At 41.0% G+C, this 16659-nt stretch overlaps 1 protein-coding gene across 2 annotated transcripts in view; it reads right to left on the minus strand.

The window, feature by feature from the left end:
• Positions 1 to 16659, minus strand: part of atf6 (activating transcription factor 6) — a 112547-nt gene that overhangs the window by 32044 nt on the left and 63844 nt on the right. For both annotated transcript variants that reach the window (XM_052465669.1, XM_052465672.1), the window contains exons 11-14: positions 15956 to 16054; positions 13470 to 13572; positions 5552 to 5616; positions 243 to 354 (exon numbers count right to left, since the gene is read on the minus strand). In XM_052465669.1, the coding sequence (XP_052321629.1) occupies positions 243 to 354; positions 5552 to 5616; positions 13470 to 13572; positions 15956 to 16054 (379 nt within the window). The remainder of the gene's footprint in view (positions 1 to 242; positions 355 to 5551; positions 5617 to 13469; positions 13573 to 15955; positions 16055 to 16659) is intronic.

Raw genomic sequence — 16659 nt, forward strand, 5'->3', positions numbered from 1 at the left:
CCATCAGCATTTGCAGTGTTTCTCTAACCAGCCCTAGGGACGTGGAAATAATGTCTCTGGAAGCCTGCTACTAAAATCCACCCCTTAGTTGATTTATATTACTGAATAGATGTCACCTATCAAACATTATTTTATGTGAACGAGCCAGCAGGTATAGATTACGTTTAGGTTACCTTTGAAGTTGTATAATATGTATAACTTAAATCGAATGAACGACAGTTCTAAAGTCATTCCAAGCTCACCCTGCGGAAAGACACCACGTAGAAGGTGTCTCCACGGCGATGGATCTCGTCAAAAAAGTCGTTGTAGGTGCGGTGAGGAGCGAAGTACACCTGCAGCTCATTACCTGGGCTCCTGTGGGGGGAGACAAATACAATATATTACTTCAGTTACAGGCTCCGCTGTATACAACAAACACCAGAACGGATTCTAAACTCCTTTCCTCAGGGACATTTGCATGAATATGCAGTTGAGCTTTTGTTTTCACAGGAATCAAACATGTGCATTCTTGCAGTACAAGATGAATAACAGATTTAATACATTTTGACAGAGTTTTTCAAATCTACAGCCAAAACATCAGGAGAATGCACTACTACACACCAGCCTCTGTCTTAGTACCTCACGAGCCCTAGACACACGAGCCCTAGACACACGAGCCCATGTCACACGAGCCCATGTCACACGAGCCCATGTCACACGAGCCCTAGTCACACGAGCCCTAGTCACACGAGCCCTAGTCACACGAGCCCTAGTCACACGAGCCCTAGTCACACGAGCCCTAGTCACACGAGCCCTAGTCACACGAGCCCTAGTCACACGAGCCCTAGTCACACGAGCCCTAGTCACACGAGCCCTAGTCACACGAGCCCTAGTCACACGAGCCCTAGTCACACGAGCCCTAGTCACACGAGCCCTAGTCACACGAGCCCTAGTCACACGAGCCCTAGTCACACGAGCCCTAGTCACACGGGCCCTAGTCACACGAGCCCTAGTCACACGAGCCCTAGTCACACGAGCCCTAGTCACACGAGCCCTAGTCACACGAGCCCTAGTCACACGAGCCCTAGTCACACGAGCCCTAGTCACACGAGCCCTAGTCACACGAGCCCTAGTCACACGAGCCCTAGTCACACGAGCCCTAGTCACACGAGCCCTAGTCACACGAGCCCTAGTCACACGAGCCCTAGTCACACGAGCCCTAGTCACACGAGCCCTAGTCACACGAGCCCTAGTCACACGAGCCCTAGTCACACGAGCCCTAGTCACACGAGCCCTAGTCACACGAGCCCTAGTCAGACAAGCCCTAGTCAGACAAGCCCTAGTCACTGATCACGTTTACACACTAATAGCCTGTTATTATTCGTGATACTTAATGTCATATCCCATTTACAATAACCCCAAAAAACAATGTCTCCCGGTCATGAGAAACCTGGATAATATTCCTGGGATATGCTGATCTTAGACGGGATACTCTGGTATGTAAACATCTCTCCCGTTTAGTGTTGTTAAAAAAAAAATGTGTGGTCTGCACAGGGTCAGTTTCATATATCATTGTTGTTGTGTGATAATGTTTTCATCTGATTGTCAAACAAATCATTTAAAAAAGTAGGCTACCTGCTCGGTTTGATCCACCATACTAATTCCATCATAAATAGTTCTGCTGATACTCCATACTGGACCGTATAGTCTATTGGCTTAGGCTACTTTCACCCCCATTTAGATATGTTTCTGATAATATGTGTCTGCTAGTATGTGTCTGCTAGTATGTGTCTGCTAGTATGTGTCTGCTAGTATGTTTCTGCTAGTATGTTTCTGCTAGTATGTGTCTGCTAGTATGTTTCTGATAATATGTGTCTGCTAGTATGTGTCTGCTAGTATGTGTCTGCTAGTATGTGTCTGCTAGTATGTTTCTGCTAGTATGTTTCTGCTAATAATTTCCGACATTTAGTAGGCCATATTATTATAATTTACGACATTTGGTAGGCCATATTACTATAATTCACGACATTTGGTAGGCCATATTATTATAATTTACGACATTTGGTAGGCCATATTACTATAATTTACGACATTTGGTAGGCATATAATTTACGACATTTGGTAGGCCATATTACTATAATTTACGACATTTGGTAGGCCATATTATTATAATTTACGACATTTGGTAGGCCATATTACTATAATTTACGACATTTGGTAGGCATATAATTTACGACATTTGGTAGGCCATATTACTATAATTTACGACATTTGGTAGGCCATATTATTATAATTCACAACATTTGGTAGGCCATATTACTATAATTTACGACATTTGGTAGGCCATATTACTATAATTTACGACATTTGGTAGGCCATATTATTATAATTTACGACATTTGGTAGGCCATATTATTATAATTTATGACATTTGGTAGGCCATATTACTATAATTTATGACATTTGGTAGGCCATATTACTATAATTTACGACATTTGGTAGGCCATATTATTATAATTTATGACATTTGGTAGGCCATATTATTATAATTTACGACATTTGGGAGGCCATATAATTTACGACATTTGGGAGGCCATATAATTTACGACATTTGGTAGGCCATATTATTATAATTTACGACATTTGGGAGGCCATATAATTTCCGACATTTGGTAGGCCATATTACTATAATTTACGACATTTGGTAGGCCATATTACTATAATTTACGACATTTGGTAGGCCATATTATTATAATTTATGACATTTGGTAGGCCATATTACTATAATTTATGACATTTGGTAGGCCATATTATTATAATTTACGACATTTGGGAGGCCATATAATTTCCGACATTTGGTAGGCCATATTACTATAATTTACGACATTTGGGAGGCCATATTACTATAATTTACAACATGTGGTAGGCCATATTACTATAATTTACGACATTTGGTAGGCCATATTACTATAATTTATGACATTTGGTAGGCCATATTACTATAATTTATGACATTTGGTAGGCCATATTACTATAATTTATGACATAGGCCATTTGTTTGTCAACTATAGTTCGATACACGCAGCTGCTTTTCTATCACAACTTGTTGCCCCAGAAGACGAAATAAACTAGGGCTCAGCTGAATTTTATTTTTATTTTACCTTTATTTAACTAGGCAAGTCAGTTAAAAACAAATTCTTATTTTCAATGACGGCCTACCGGGGAACAGTGGGTTAACTGCCTTAACTGAATGTCTTACATAGATAGAATGAATGCATTAGTAATCTAGTTTACACCGGCAAAGTTGTCTGTTACGTTTAGGGACCGGGGAGAAAATACAATACATTTCAAAACAGTGGAAAGATTGTTCCCAAAGCAAAATGTCCAAATGTCATCAGTTTGACCAGTTTTAAGGAAATTAAAAGCTGAGAAAACTTGGAAACATGTTTCTGATAAGACTTCAGTTTGTCTTGGGTACAAATTTTGTGGTTGAAATACTGTCTGCTTTCATAATAGTGTCAAATATAACAGTTATATGCAGAGCGCAAAGCATGTGTGTTTTCTCAAGAGATGCTGAGAGAAAGAAATCGTATTTCTCCACTCCTGTTCCCGAGACAAAAAAATGTAAAAAAAAAAAAATTGTATAATTTTACTGCAAGAAATGGATAATTCTGCATGAGTTAATACTATATTATTATGTGAGAGGTTATGGACCTACAATCAGTGAACATATTTCAGTTACTATTCCATTTAATCCTAATGAATTTAAATGAAGAATATTCTGTTTATTCATGGCAACAGGGATACTTGTGAGCGGGATATCAAAAAGGTGATAGCGTGATATGAGCTACTATCCGGGAAAACTGTGAGCATGTAAACGTGGTCCTGCAGTCTGTATCCCACTTTAATGACAGACAGTCAGGGGTCAAGGTTAAAGGATTGGCAAGGCCTGCTACTATGCCCCAGAGTGTCTGGTTGGCCATCAACTTGATTTTCAAATGTGGGAAAGTCAAAAGCATGAGGAAAATGTAGGACCAAAATAACATATGATTGCGAACAAAAACATTAGTCCTCTGGGGGCACAAATACAAAATGTCATATTTAGAATATTTACATTTTTCCATTTCATACTAAAAACAGAACTTGTACTGCAAGTGAATATGTCAGTTTTTCATGTTGTATGGCGTCCTGAAAAGTTGAAAGCTATTTTATAAAATCGGATTTATAAATGGGAAAAGCTTTGCGAGGCCAAAAACTCAAATGTCCAATAAGGCATTTACACTAAGAGTGTAAGTCAAAAAGCCATAGATACTCCCAGGCAGACTGATGTAGTAAAGACATCTGATAGATACTCCCAGGCAGACTGATGCAGTAAAGACATCTGATAGATACTCCCAGGCAGACTGACGCAGTAAAGACATCTGATAGATACTCCCAGGCAGACTGACGCAGTAAAGACATCTGATAGATACTCCCAGGCAGACTGACGCAGTAAAGACATCTGATAGATACTCCCAGGCAGACTGACGCAGTAAAGACATCTGATAAATACTCCAAGGCAGACTGATGTAGTAAAGACATATTATAGATACTCCCAGGCAGACTGACGCAGTAAAGACATCTGATAGATACTCCCAGGCAGACTGACGCAGTAAAGACATCTGATAGATACTCCCAGGCAGACTGACGCAGTAAAGACATCTGATAGATACTCCCAGGCAGACTGACGCAGTAAAGACATCTGATAGATACTCCCAGGCAGACTGATGCAGTAAAGACATCTGATAGATACTCCCAGGCAGACTGACGCAGTAAAGACATCTGATAGATACTCCCAGGCAGACTGACGCAGTAAAGACATCTGATAGATACTCCCAGGCAGACTGACGCAGTAAAGACATCTGATAGATACTCCCAGGCAGACTGACGCAGTAAAGACATCTGATAGATACTCCCAGGCAGACTGACGCAGTAAAGACATCTGATACATACTCCCAGGCAGACTGACGCAGTAAAGACATCTGATAGATACTCCCAGGCAGACTGAAGCAGTAAAGACATCTGATAGATACTCCCAGGCAGACTGACGCAGTAAAGACATCTGATAGATACTCCCAGGCAGACTGACGCAGTAAAGACATCTGATAGATACTCCCAGGCAGACTGAAGCAGTAAAGACATCTGATAGATACTCCCAGGCAGACTGATACAGTAAAGACATCTGATAGATACTCCCAGGCAGACTGACGCAGTAAAGACATCTGATAAATACTCCCAGGCAGACTGACGCAGTAAAGACATCTGATAGATACTCCCAGGCAGACTGACACAGTAAAGACATCTGATAGATACTCCCAGGCAGACTGACGCAGTAAAGACATCTGATAAATACTCCAAGGCAGACTGATGTAGTAAAGACATATTATAGATACCCCCAGGCAGACTGACGCAGTAAAGACATCTGACAGATACTCCCAGGCAGACTGACAGTCTAAACACTGGAATAAGGTAAACATGACATACATCTAGAAATCATATATATTTTGTATATATACACTCCTCCTCCACTCACTTCTCTGTGGAGTCAGTGTACTGGACTGTTAGGACCTGGGACACCTCAGCCTTCTTATCCTCTTTCTGTATGGAGAGAAAGAGACAGAGAGAGAGACAGAGAGAAGGAGACAGAGGAGACCGAGAGAGAGGAGAGAGACAGAGAGTTAGTTAGTGGTTAGAACATTTTAATGAAGAAGTGAAAACTACTGGAGATAAATTTGTTGGCTGTGTATGTTGGTACAGTATAGTATGTTGGTATAGTATAGTATGTTGGTACAGTATATGTCCAGGTGTGTATGTATGTTGGTACAGTATATGTCCAGGTGTGTATGCATGTTGGTACAGTATATGTCCAGGTGTGTATGTATGTTGGTACAGTATATGTCCAGGTGTGTATGTATGTTGGTACAGTATATGTCCAGGCGTGTATGTATGTTGGTACAGTATATGTCCAGGCGTGTATGTATGTTGGTACAGTATATGTCCAGGCGTGTATGTATGTTGGTACAGTATATGTCCAGGCGTGTATGTATGTTGGTACAGTATATGTCCAGGCGTGTATGTATGTTGGTAAAGTATATGTCCAGGTGTGTATGTATGTTGGTACAGTATATGTCCAGGTGTGTATGTATGTTGGTACAGTATATGTCCAGGTGTGTATGTATGTTGGTGAAGTATATGTCCAGGTGTGTATGTATGTTGGTAAAGTATATGTCCAGGCGTGTATGTATGTTGGTAAAGTATATGTCCAGGCGTGTATGTATGTTGGTACAGTATATGTCCAGGTGTGTATGTATGTTGGTAAAGTATATGTCCAGGCGTGTATGTATGTTGGTACAGTATATGTCCAGGTGTGTATGTATGTTGGTACAGTATATGTCCAGGTGTGTATGTATGTTGGTAAAGTATATGTCCAGGCGTGTATGTATTTTCATCCCACACAGTCAATGACAAGCTCCCTGGCCTCTTTTTTCCAGCAGAGAGCTGGGTGACACTCTATCCCTTTCAGGAAGACGTCACATCACCAAGGCTGTGTTTACACAGGTAGCCCAATTCAGAGGTTTTTTTTGCCACTAATTGGTCTTTTGACAAATCAGATCACATCTTTTGCCAATAATTGGGCAGAAGATCAGAATCGGGCTTCCTGTGTAAACACAGCCCAAGTCACTGACCACTTCTACCTCAGGGGCCATGCCAGCCACACAGTTTCCCCCCAGACAAATGACATCACTACAGGCATAACTCAAGTGTTTTTCTTGTGGGAGCATAGCTGGGCCCTCCTGGGCTTGGCTTAATGGATGGTTCTCATTAAAACCTTAAAACCAAGGCCTTGGGGAAACAGCTAGCTGTGAAAATACCTCCACAAACAAATGACTCAAAACTAAAAACAGACACGTCTGTACGATCATTTATTTGAATGAGTAGAAATTAAAACCAACAATGCTAATGTTGTTTCGATTCAACTGGGCTGCTAAGACCTTTCCAAGTAGTCATGGTGGGTCAGGGGGCTGTGTATGGTAAATACAGGGGAAACAGGGGTTTGTCATGTTTCAGGGGGCTGTGTATGGGAAAACAGAAGTGTGTTATGTTTCAGGGGGCTGTGTATGGGAAAACAGAAGTGTGTCATGTTTCAGGGGGCTGTGTATGGGAAAACAGGGGTGTGTCATGTTTCAGGGGGCTGTGTATGGTAAATACAGGGAAAACAGAGATGTGTCATGTTTCAGGGGGCTGTGTATGGTAAATACAGGGAAAACAGAAGTGTGTCATGTTTCAGGGGGCTGTGTATGGTAAATACAGGGAAAACAGAGATGTGTCATGTTTCAGGGGGCTGTGTATGGTAAATACAGGGAAAACAGGGGTGTGTCATGTTTCAGGGGGCTGTGTATGGTAAATACAGGGAAAACAGAAGTGTGTCATGTTTCAGGGGGCTGTGTATGGTAAATACAGGGAAAACAGAGATGTGTCATGTTTCAGGGGGCTGTGTATGGTAAATACAGGGAAAACAGGGGTGTGTCATGTTTCAGGGGGCTGTGTATGGTAAATACAGGGAAAACAGAGATGTGTCATGTTTCAGGGGGCTGTGTATGGTAAATACAGGGAAAACAGAGATGTGTCATGTTTCAGGGGGCTGTGTATGGTAAATACAGGGAAAACAGAGATGTGTCATGTTTCAGGGGGCTGTGTATGGTAAATACAGGGAAAACAGAGATGTGTCATGTTTCAGGGGGCTGTGTATGGTAAATACAGGGAAAACAGAGATGTGTCATGTTTCAGGGGGCTGTGTATGGTAAATACAGGGAAAACAGAGATGTGTCATGTTTCAGGGGGCTGTGTATGGTAAATACAGGGAAAACAGGGGTGTGTCATGTTTCAGGGGGCTGTGTATGGTAAATACAGGGAAAACAGGGGTGTGTCATGTTTCAGGGGGCTGTGTATGGTAAATACAGGGAAAACAGAGATGTGTCATGTTTCAGGGGGCTGTGTATGGTAAATACAGGGAAAACAGGGGTGTGTCATGTTTCAGGGGGCTGTGTATGGTAAATACAGGGAAAACAGGGGTGTGTCATGTTTCAGGGGGCTGTGTATGGTAAATACAGGGAAAACAGAGGTGCAGCTCATTGCTGAACAACTCAACTGTTTCCTTTCAGTAGAAACTCACTCAGCCATTCTGACTTAACTAAGCCACAGGTTTCTTGTTGAACAGTTCACTTTACCTGCTCCACATTACAAACTATCAATATTACTTCAATTAGCTAACCTCCTAGCTTCACATTTACAAACTATCAATATTACTTCAATTAGCTAACCTCCTAGCTTCACATTACAAACTATCAATATTACTTCAATTAGCTAACCTCCTAGCTCCACATTTACAAACTATCAATATATCTTCAATTAGCAAACCTCCTAGCTTCACATTACAAACGATCAATATTACTTCAATTAGCTAACCTCCTAGCTTCACATTACAAACTATCAATATTACTTCAATTAGCTAACCTCCTAGCTTCACAATACAAACTATCAATATTACTTCAATTAGCTAACCTCCTAGCTTCACATTTACAAACTATCAATATTACTTCAATTAGCTAACCTCCTAGCTTCACATTTACAAACTATCAATATTACTTCAATTAGCTAACCTCCTAGCTTCACAATACAAACTATCAATATTACTTCAATTAGCTAACCTCCTAGCTTCACATTTACAAACTATCCAAATTACTTCAATTAGCTAACCTCCTAGCTTCACAATACAAACTATCAATATTACTTCAATTAGCTAACCTCCTAGCTTCACATTACAAACTATCCATATTACTTCAATTAGCTAACCTCCCAGCTTCACAGAACATTAACAACATTAAGTACAAATCATTTCTTGAAACTGAATCATGATAGTCTACTAATGTCCTGTCCAATAAACAAACAAACTCCTCAAATCTTTCCACCTCTACATCTGTCCAATAAACAAACACTGAGTAGTGGACCTGCCCACTCCTAAAAACACGGTGTAGGGTGGTGCTGTTCTGTGTTGGAATCACAAGAACCCAAGAAGTCTATAGGGGTCCTGGGAAAATATATCTCCATCTTCTCTGACACAGTGCCTGTGTGGACTGGAGTATTGGACTGTCATGGGACAACACATCCACCAGTCATCAGCAGACATAAGACTGTTTAGATGAGGGCTTTGTTCATTCTTCTAAACAAAGAGGGAGAGAGAGAGAGCAGAGGTGAAAGTGATTACTAAAATCCTTCCTCTAACAGTTGTGTTTACTTTCCCAAGACTGCTGGATTAGGTTCATTCCCATGAAGGGAGAGGGGAGGAGGAGAGGGGAGGAAGAGATGGAGAGGGGAGGAGGAGAGGCAGAGAGTGTGGCAGGGTAGAGGAGAGATCCAAAAGACCTAAGAATTTAAAGCATGAACTGGCGTAACATGACAGATCGGTTACTAAACTGCCGTAACATAACATATTGGTTATTAAACTGGAGTAACATCACAGATCGGTTATTAAACTGGAGTAACATAACAGATCGGTTATTAAACTGGAGTAACATAACAGATCGGTTATTAAACTGGAGTAACATAACAGATCGGTTATTAAACTGGAGTAACATAACAGATCGGTTATTAAACTGGAGTAACACTACAGATCGGTTATTAAACTGGAGTAACACTACAGATCGATTGTTAAACTGGAGTAACATTACAGATCGGTTATTAAACTGTAGTAACATTACAGATCGGTTATTAAACTGTAGTAACATTACAGATCGATTGTTAAACTGGAGTAACATAACAGATCGATTGTTACACTGGAGTAACACTACAGATCGGTTATTAAACTGGAGTAACACTACAGATCGATTGTTAAACTGGAGTAACATAACAGATCGGTTATTAAACTGGAGTAACACTACAGATCGGTTATTAAACTGGAGTAACACTACAGATCGATTGTTAAACTGTCGTAACATAACAGATCGGTTATTAAACTGGAGTAACATAACAGATCGGTTATTAAACTGGAGTAACATAACAGATCGGTTATTAAACTGGAGTAACATAACAGATCGGTTATTAAACTGGAGTAACATAACAGATCGGTTATTAAACTGTCGTAACGTAACAGATCGGTTATTAAACTGGAGTAACGTAACAGATCGGTTATTAAACTGTCGTAACATAACAGATCGGTTATTAAACTGTCGTAACATAACAGATCGGTTATTAAACTGTCGTAACATAACAGATCGGTTATTAAACTGTCGTAACATAACAGATCGGTTATTAAACTGTCGTAACGTAACAGATCGGTTATTAAACTGTCGTAACATAACAGATCGGTTATTAAACTGTCGTAACATAACAGATCGGTTATTAAACTGTCGTAACATAACAGATCGGTTATTAAACTGGAGTAACATAACAGATCGGTTATTAAACTGGAGTAACATAACAGATCGGTTATTAAACTGTCGTAACATAACAGATCGGTTATTAAACTGTCGTAACATAACAGATCGGTTATTAAACTGTCGTAACATAACAGATCGGTTATTAAACTGTCGTAACATAACAGATCGGTTATTAAACTGTCGTAACATAACAGATCGGTTATTAAACTGGAGTAACATAACAGATCGGTTATTAAACTGGAGTAACATAACAGATCGGTTATTAAACTGGAGTAACATAACAGATCGGTTATTAAACTGGAGTAACATAACAGATCGGTTATTAAACTGGAGTAACATAACAGATCGATTGTTAAACTGGAGTAACATAACAGATCGGTTATTAAACTGGAGTAACATAACAGATCGGTTATTAAACTGGAGTAACATAACAGATCGGTTATTAAACTGGAGTAACATAACAGATCGGTTATTAAACTGGAGTAACATTACAGATCGGTTATTAAACTGTAGTAACATTACAGATCGATTGTTAAACTGGAGTAACACTACAGATCGATTGTTAAACTGGAGTAACACTACAGATCGGTTATTAAACTGGAGTAACACTACAGATCGGTTATTAAACTGGAGTAACACTACAGATCGATTGTTAAACTGGAGTAACACAACAGATCGATTGTTAAACTGGAGTAACATAACAGATCGATTGTTAAACTGTCGTAACGTAACAGATCGGTTATTAAACTGTCGTAACGTAACAGATCGGTTATTAAACTGTCGTAACATAACAGATCGGTTATTAAACTGTCGTAACATAACAGATCGGTTATTAAACTGGAGTAACATAACAGATCGGTTATTAAACTGGAGTAACATAACAGATCGGTTATTAAACTGGAGTAACATAACAGATCGGTTATTAAACTGGAGTAACATAACAGATCGGTTATTAAACTGGAGTAACATAACAGATCGGTTATTAAACTGTCGTAACATAACAGATCGGTTATTAAACTGGAGTAACATAACAGATCGGTTATTAAACTGGAGTAACATAACAGATCGGTTATTAAACTGGAGTAACATAACAGATCGGTTACTAAACTGTCGTAACATAACAGATCGGTTATTAAACTGGAGTAACATAACAGATCGGTTATTAAACTGGAGTAACATTACAGATCGGTTATTAAACTGTAGTAACATTACAGATCGATTGTTAAACTGGAGTAACACTACAGATCGGTTATTAAACTGGAGTAACACTACAGATCGGTTATTAAACTGGAGTAACACTACAGATCGATTGTTAAACTGGAGTAACACTACAGATCGGTTATTAAACTGGAGTAACACTACAGATCGATTGTTAAACTGGAGTAACATAACAGATCGATTGTTAAACTGGAGTAACGTAACAGATCGATTGTTAAACTGTCGTAACGTAACAGATCGGTTATTAAACTGTCGTAACGTAACAGATCTGTTATTAAACTGGAGTAACATAACAGATCGGTTATTAAACTGGAGTAACATAACAGATCGGTTATTAAACTGTCGTAACGTAACAGATCGGTTATTAAACTGGAGTAACGTAACAGATCGGTTATTAAACTGGAGTAACATAACAGATCGGTTATTAAACTGTCGTAACATAACAGATCTGTTATTAAACTGTCGTAACATAACAGATCGGTTATTAAACTGTCGTAACATAACAGATCGGTTATTAAACTGGAGTAACATAACAGATCGGTTATTAAACTGGAGTAACATTACAGATCGGTTATTAAACTGGAGTAACATAACAGATCGGTTATTAAACTGGAGTAACACTACAGATCGGTTATTAAACTGGAGTAACATCACAGATCGGTTATTAAACTGTCGTAACATAACAGATCGGTTATTAAACTGTCGTAACATAACAGATCGGTTATTAAACTGGAGTAACATAACAGATCGGTTATTAAACTGGAGTAACATAACAGATCGGTTATTAAACTGGAGTAACATCACAGATCGGTTATTAAACTGTCGTAACATAACAGATCGGTTATTAAACTGTCGTAACATAACAGATCGGTTATTAAACTGGAGTAACATAACAGATCGGTTATTAAACTGGAGTAACATAACAGATCGGTTATTAAACTGGAGTAACATAACAGATCGGTTATTAAACTGGAGTAACATAACAGATCGGTTATTAAACTGGAGTAACATAACAGATCGGTTATTAAACTGGAGTAACATTACAGATCGGTTATTAAACTGGAGTAACATAACAGATCGGTTATTAAACTGTCGTAACATAACAGATCGGTTATTAAACTGGAGTAACACTACAGATCGATTGTTAAACTGGAGTAACACAACAGATCGGTTACTAAACTGTCATAACATAACAGATCGGTTACTAAACTGTCGTAACATAACAGATCGGTTATTAAACTGTCGTAACATCACAGATCGGTTATTAAACTGGAGTAACATAACAGATCGGTTAATAAACTGGAGTAACATAACAGATCGGTTACTAAACTGGAGTAACATAACAGATCGGTTATTAAACTGGAGTAACATAACAGATCGGTTATTAAACTGGAGTAACATAACAGATCGATTATTAAACTGGAGTAACATAACAGATCGGTTATTAAACTGGAGTAACATTACAGATCGATTGTTAAACTGGAGTAACATAACAGATTGGTTATTAAACTGGAGTAACATAACAGATCGATTGTTAAACTGGAGTAACATAACAGATCGGTTATTAAACTGGAGTAACATAACAGATCGATTGTTAAACTGGAGTAAAATAACAGATCGGTTATTAAACTGGAGTAACATTACAGATTGGTTATTGTACAGTTTGAAAATCTTAGTTTATTATGTGTGTGTGTGTGTCAGTGTGAGTGTGTGTGTGTGTGTGTGTGTGTGTGTGCGTGTGTGTCAGTGTGTGTGTGTAGGGTGCTGCTTTACTAGATGCATCAGTACTGTGCGTACAGGGATAGTCCTGTTTGCTCGGTGTTGGCTGTTGCTCATGCGTCTGGTCTTGGTCCGCTCCACCTCATGTCGATGGACCCAGCCTCGCAGCTCATGGTTCAACCTGTCAACCAAATCAAGTCATTTAGACATTTCCACATACGCGTGCACTCCGTAGACGGGAAGAGATCTGGTTGGCTGTCCCCCCTCCCTCTGCTTTGCTGTGATAGGTTTCTCCATCTAAAGCCTATAAAGTTGTGTCCTTACTCTGTCTACATCTCGGATTTGGTTTTAATTCAGCCACTGTAGCATTTTGAGATACTAATAATTATAATATAATTATAATAATAATACAACACTTTAATTTATAAAACTCTCTCTCAAATTAAAGCCAACAATAAGACAATAATTAAAACCCAACTAAACGGATTCAGGATGAAAGCATATCTTTATGACACTTAAAGAAACACTAGGTCTGATTAATTGTTCAGTAAAGCTTGGGAGCCAATTTGCTGCAGTGAATTGAAGAGAGTCCACATGGAGTCCATATGCTGAACCTCCAGAACCGATATGTTCTGAACGCTCGTAAACTGAGCCTTAGATGGTTTCCATCTAACTATTGAAAAAGACCCAGGAAAGATATTAATTCACCTGAATCAGATATGGACACTGCTTTACTAAATCTTGTGGTTTAGATGTCGTTATTTAAAAGGCGTACATAGTCTTATGGCCCAATGTGGAGGAACTAGAGATGGGACTAAGTAGGGTTGCAAAATTCTGGAAACTTTCGTAAAAGTTGCCCCTAGGGTAGAGTGAAACAGAGTGTAACCCTAGGGCAGAGTGTAACCCTAGGGCAGAGTGAAAGAGTGTAACCCTAGGGCAGAGTGTAACCCTAGGGCAGAGTGTAACCCTAGGGCAGAGTGTAACCCTAGGGCAGAGTGAAACAGAGTGTAACCCTAGGGCAGAGTGAAACAGAGTGTAACCCTAGGGCAGAGTGTAACAGAGTGTAACCCTAGGGCAGAGTGAAACAGAGTGTAACCCTAGGGCAGAGTGTAACCCTAGGGCAGAGTGTAACAGAGTGTAACCCTAGGGCAGAGTGTAACCCTAGAGTGTAACCCTAGGGCAGAGTGTAACCCTAGGGCAGAGTGTAACCCTAGGGCAGAGTGTAACAGAGTGTAACCCTAGGGCAGAGTGTAACAGAGTGTAACCCTAGGGCAGAGTGTAACCCTAGGGCAGAGTGTAACAGAGTGTAACCCTAGGGCAGAGTGAAACAGAGTGTAACCCTAGGGCAGAGTGTAACCCTAGGGCAGAGTGAAACAGTGTAACCCTAGGGCAGAGTGAAACAGAGTGTAACCCTAGGGCAGAGTGTAACCCTAGGGCAGAGTGTAACAGTGTGTAACCCTAGGGCAGAGTGTAACCCTAGGGCAGAGTGTAACCCTAGGGCAGAGTGAAACAGAGTGTAACCCTAGGGCAGAGTGTAACCCTAGGGCAGAGTGTAACCCTAGGGCAGAGTGTAACCCTAGGGCAGAGTAACCCTAGGGCAAAAACAGAGTGTAACCCTAGGGCAGAGTGAAACAGAGTGTAACCCTAGGGCAGAGTGAAACAGAGTGTAACCCTAGGGCAGAGTGAAACAGAGTGTAACCCTAGGGCAGAGTGTAACAGAGTGTAACCCTAGGGCAGAGTGAAACAGAGTGTAACCCTAGGGCAGAGTGTAACCCTAGGGCAGAGTGTAACAGAGTGTAACCAGGGCAGGGTAACAGAGTGTAACCCTAGGGCAGAGTGTAACAGAGTGTAACCCTAGGGCAGAGTGTAACAGAGTGTAACCCTAGGGCAGAGTGAAACAGAGTGTAACCCTAGGGCAGAGTGAAACAGAGTGTAACCCTAGGGCAGAGTGTAACCCTAGGGCAGAGTGTAACAGAGTGTAACCCTAGGGCAGAGTGTAACCATAGGGCAGAGTGAAACCCTAGGTGTAACCCTAGGGCAGAGTGTAACCCTAGGGCAGAGTGTAACCCTAGGGCAGAGTGTAACCCTAGGGCAGAGTGAAACCCTAGGGCAGAGTGAAACCCTAGGGCAGAGTGAAACAGAGTGTAACCCTAGGGCAGAGTGTAACCCTAGGGCAGAGTGTAACCCTAGGGCAGAGTGAAACAGAGTGTAACCCTAGGGCAGAGTGAAACAGAGTGTAACCCTAGGGCAGAGTGAAACAACCCTAGGGCAGAGTGTAACCCTAAGGCAGAATGTAACAGAGTGTAACCCTAGGGCAGAGTGAAACAGAGTGTAACCCTAGGGCAGAGTGTAACCCTAGGGCAGAGTGTAACCCTAGGGCAGAGTGAAACAGAGTGTAACCCTAGGGCAGAGTGAAACAGAGTGTAACCCTAGGGCAGAGTGAAACAGAGTGTAACCCTAGGGCAGAGTGAAACAGAGTGTAACCCTAGGGCAGAGTGAAACAGAGTGTAACCCTAGGGCAGAGTGTAACCCTAGGGCAGAGTGAAACAGCGTGTAGAACTGACCTGAGGCATTTGGTCCTGTTGACAGGCGGCAGACAGGGAGGAGGAGGTCCGAAGAACAGAGGATCCTTCTTCACCACCATCAAAGCCTTGTCCTCCGAACTAAGATAGACAGACGGACGGAGGGAGACAGACAGAGAGGGAGAACAATGAGAGAAAAGTTCTGATTTATTTTACTTTGGTGGCAAAAAATAAACTATTCTTGGATACAGGTGAGAGATTCCCCACTGTGAGGTAGTGACTGGAACCAAGATGGCACTGCCTCTGCCTACCAAGGCCACGCGGAGCCCTGAGACTACCCACAGAGTAGTGTAGCTAAGAGTCCAAATGACACTCAACTTTTCAACATGGAGGTCATTAATCCCATGTTAAATGATATCTGCACGTACAGTATGCCAAACGAGGCTGTGAGAAACAGTGACACGTGGAGAGCTGGCGGTGGGCGTGCGTTTACGTCTGAAGACTTTAAAATGATGAGTCGTACCATCCAGGAAGTGCTGATCTGTTCAATCCACAGTCTGTCACAGGCTGGGGGATACCAGGGATACCGGGGATCAGGCTGACAATAACAGAACTCTGAGATAAGCTTCTGCCGACACCGAGCTCTGGCACAGAGAAAAGACGAGGGAAAAGTGCAAACTCGACGACTCGAGAGTTCAAATACGGCGAGGGGGCGGAGCCTAAATAATGGAAATGGAACAGGGGGC

Source organism: Oncorhynchus keta, chromosome 1 (assembly GCF_023373465.1).
Source record: "Oncorhynchus keta strain PuntledgeMale-10-30-2019 chromosome 1, Oket_V2, whole genome shotgun sequence".
NCBI classification, from domain to species: domain Eukaryota; kingdom Metazoa; phylum Chordata; class Actinopteri; order Salmoniformes; family Salmonidae; genus Oncorhynchus; species Oncorhynchus keta.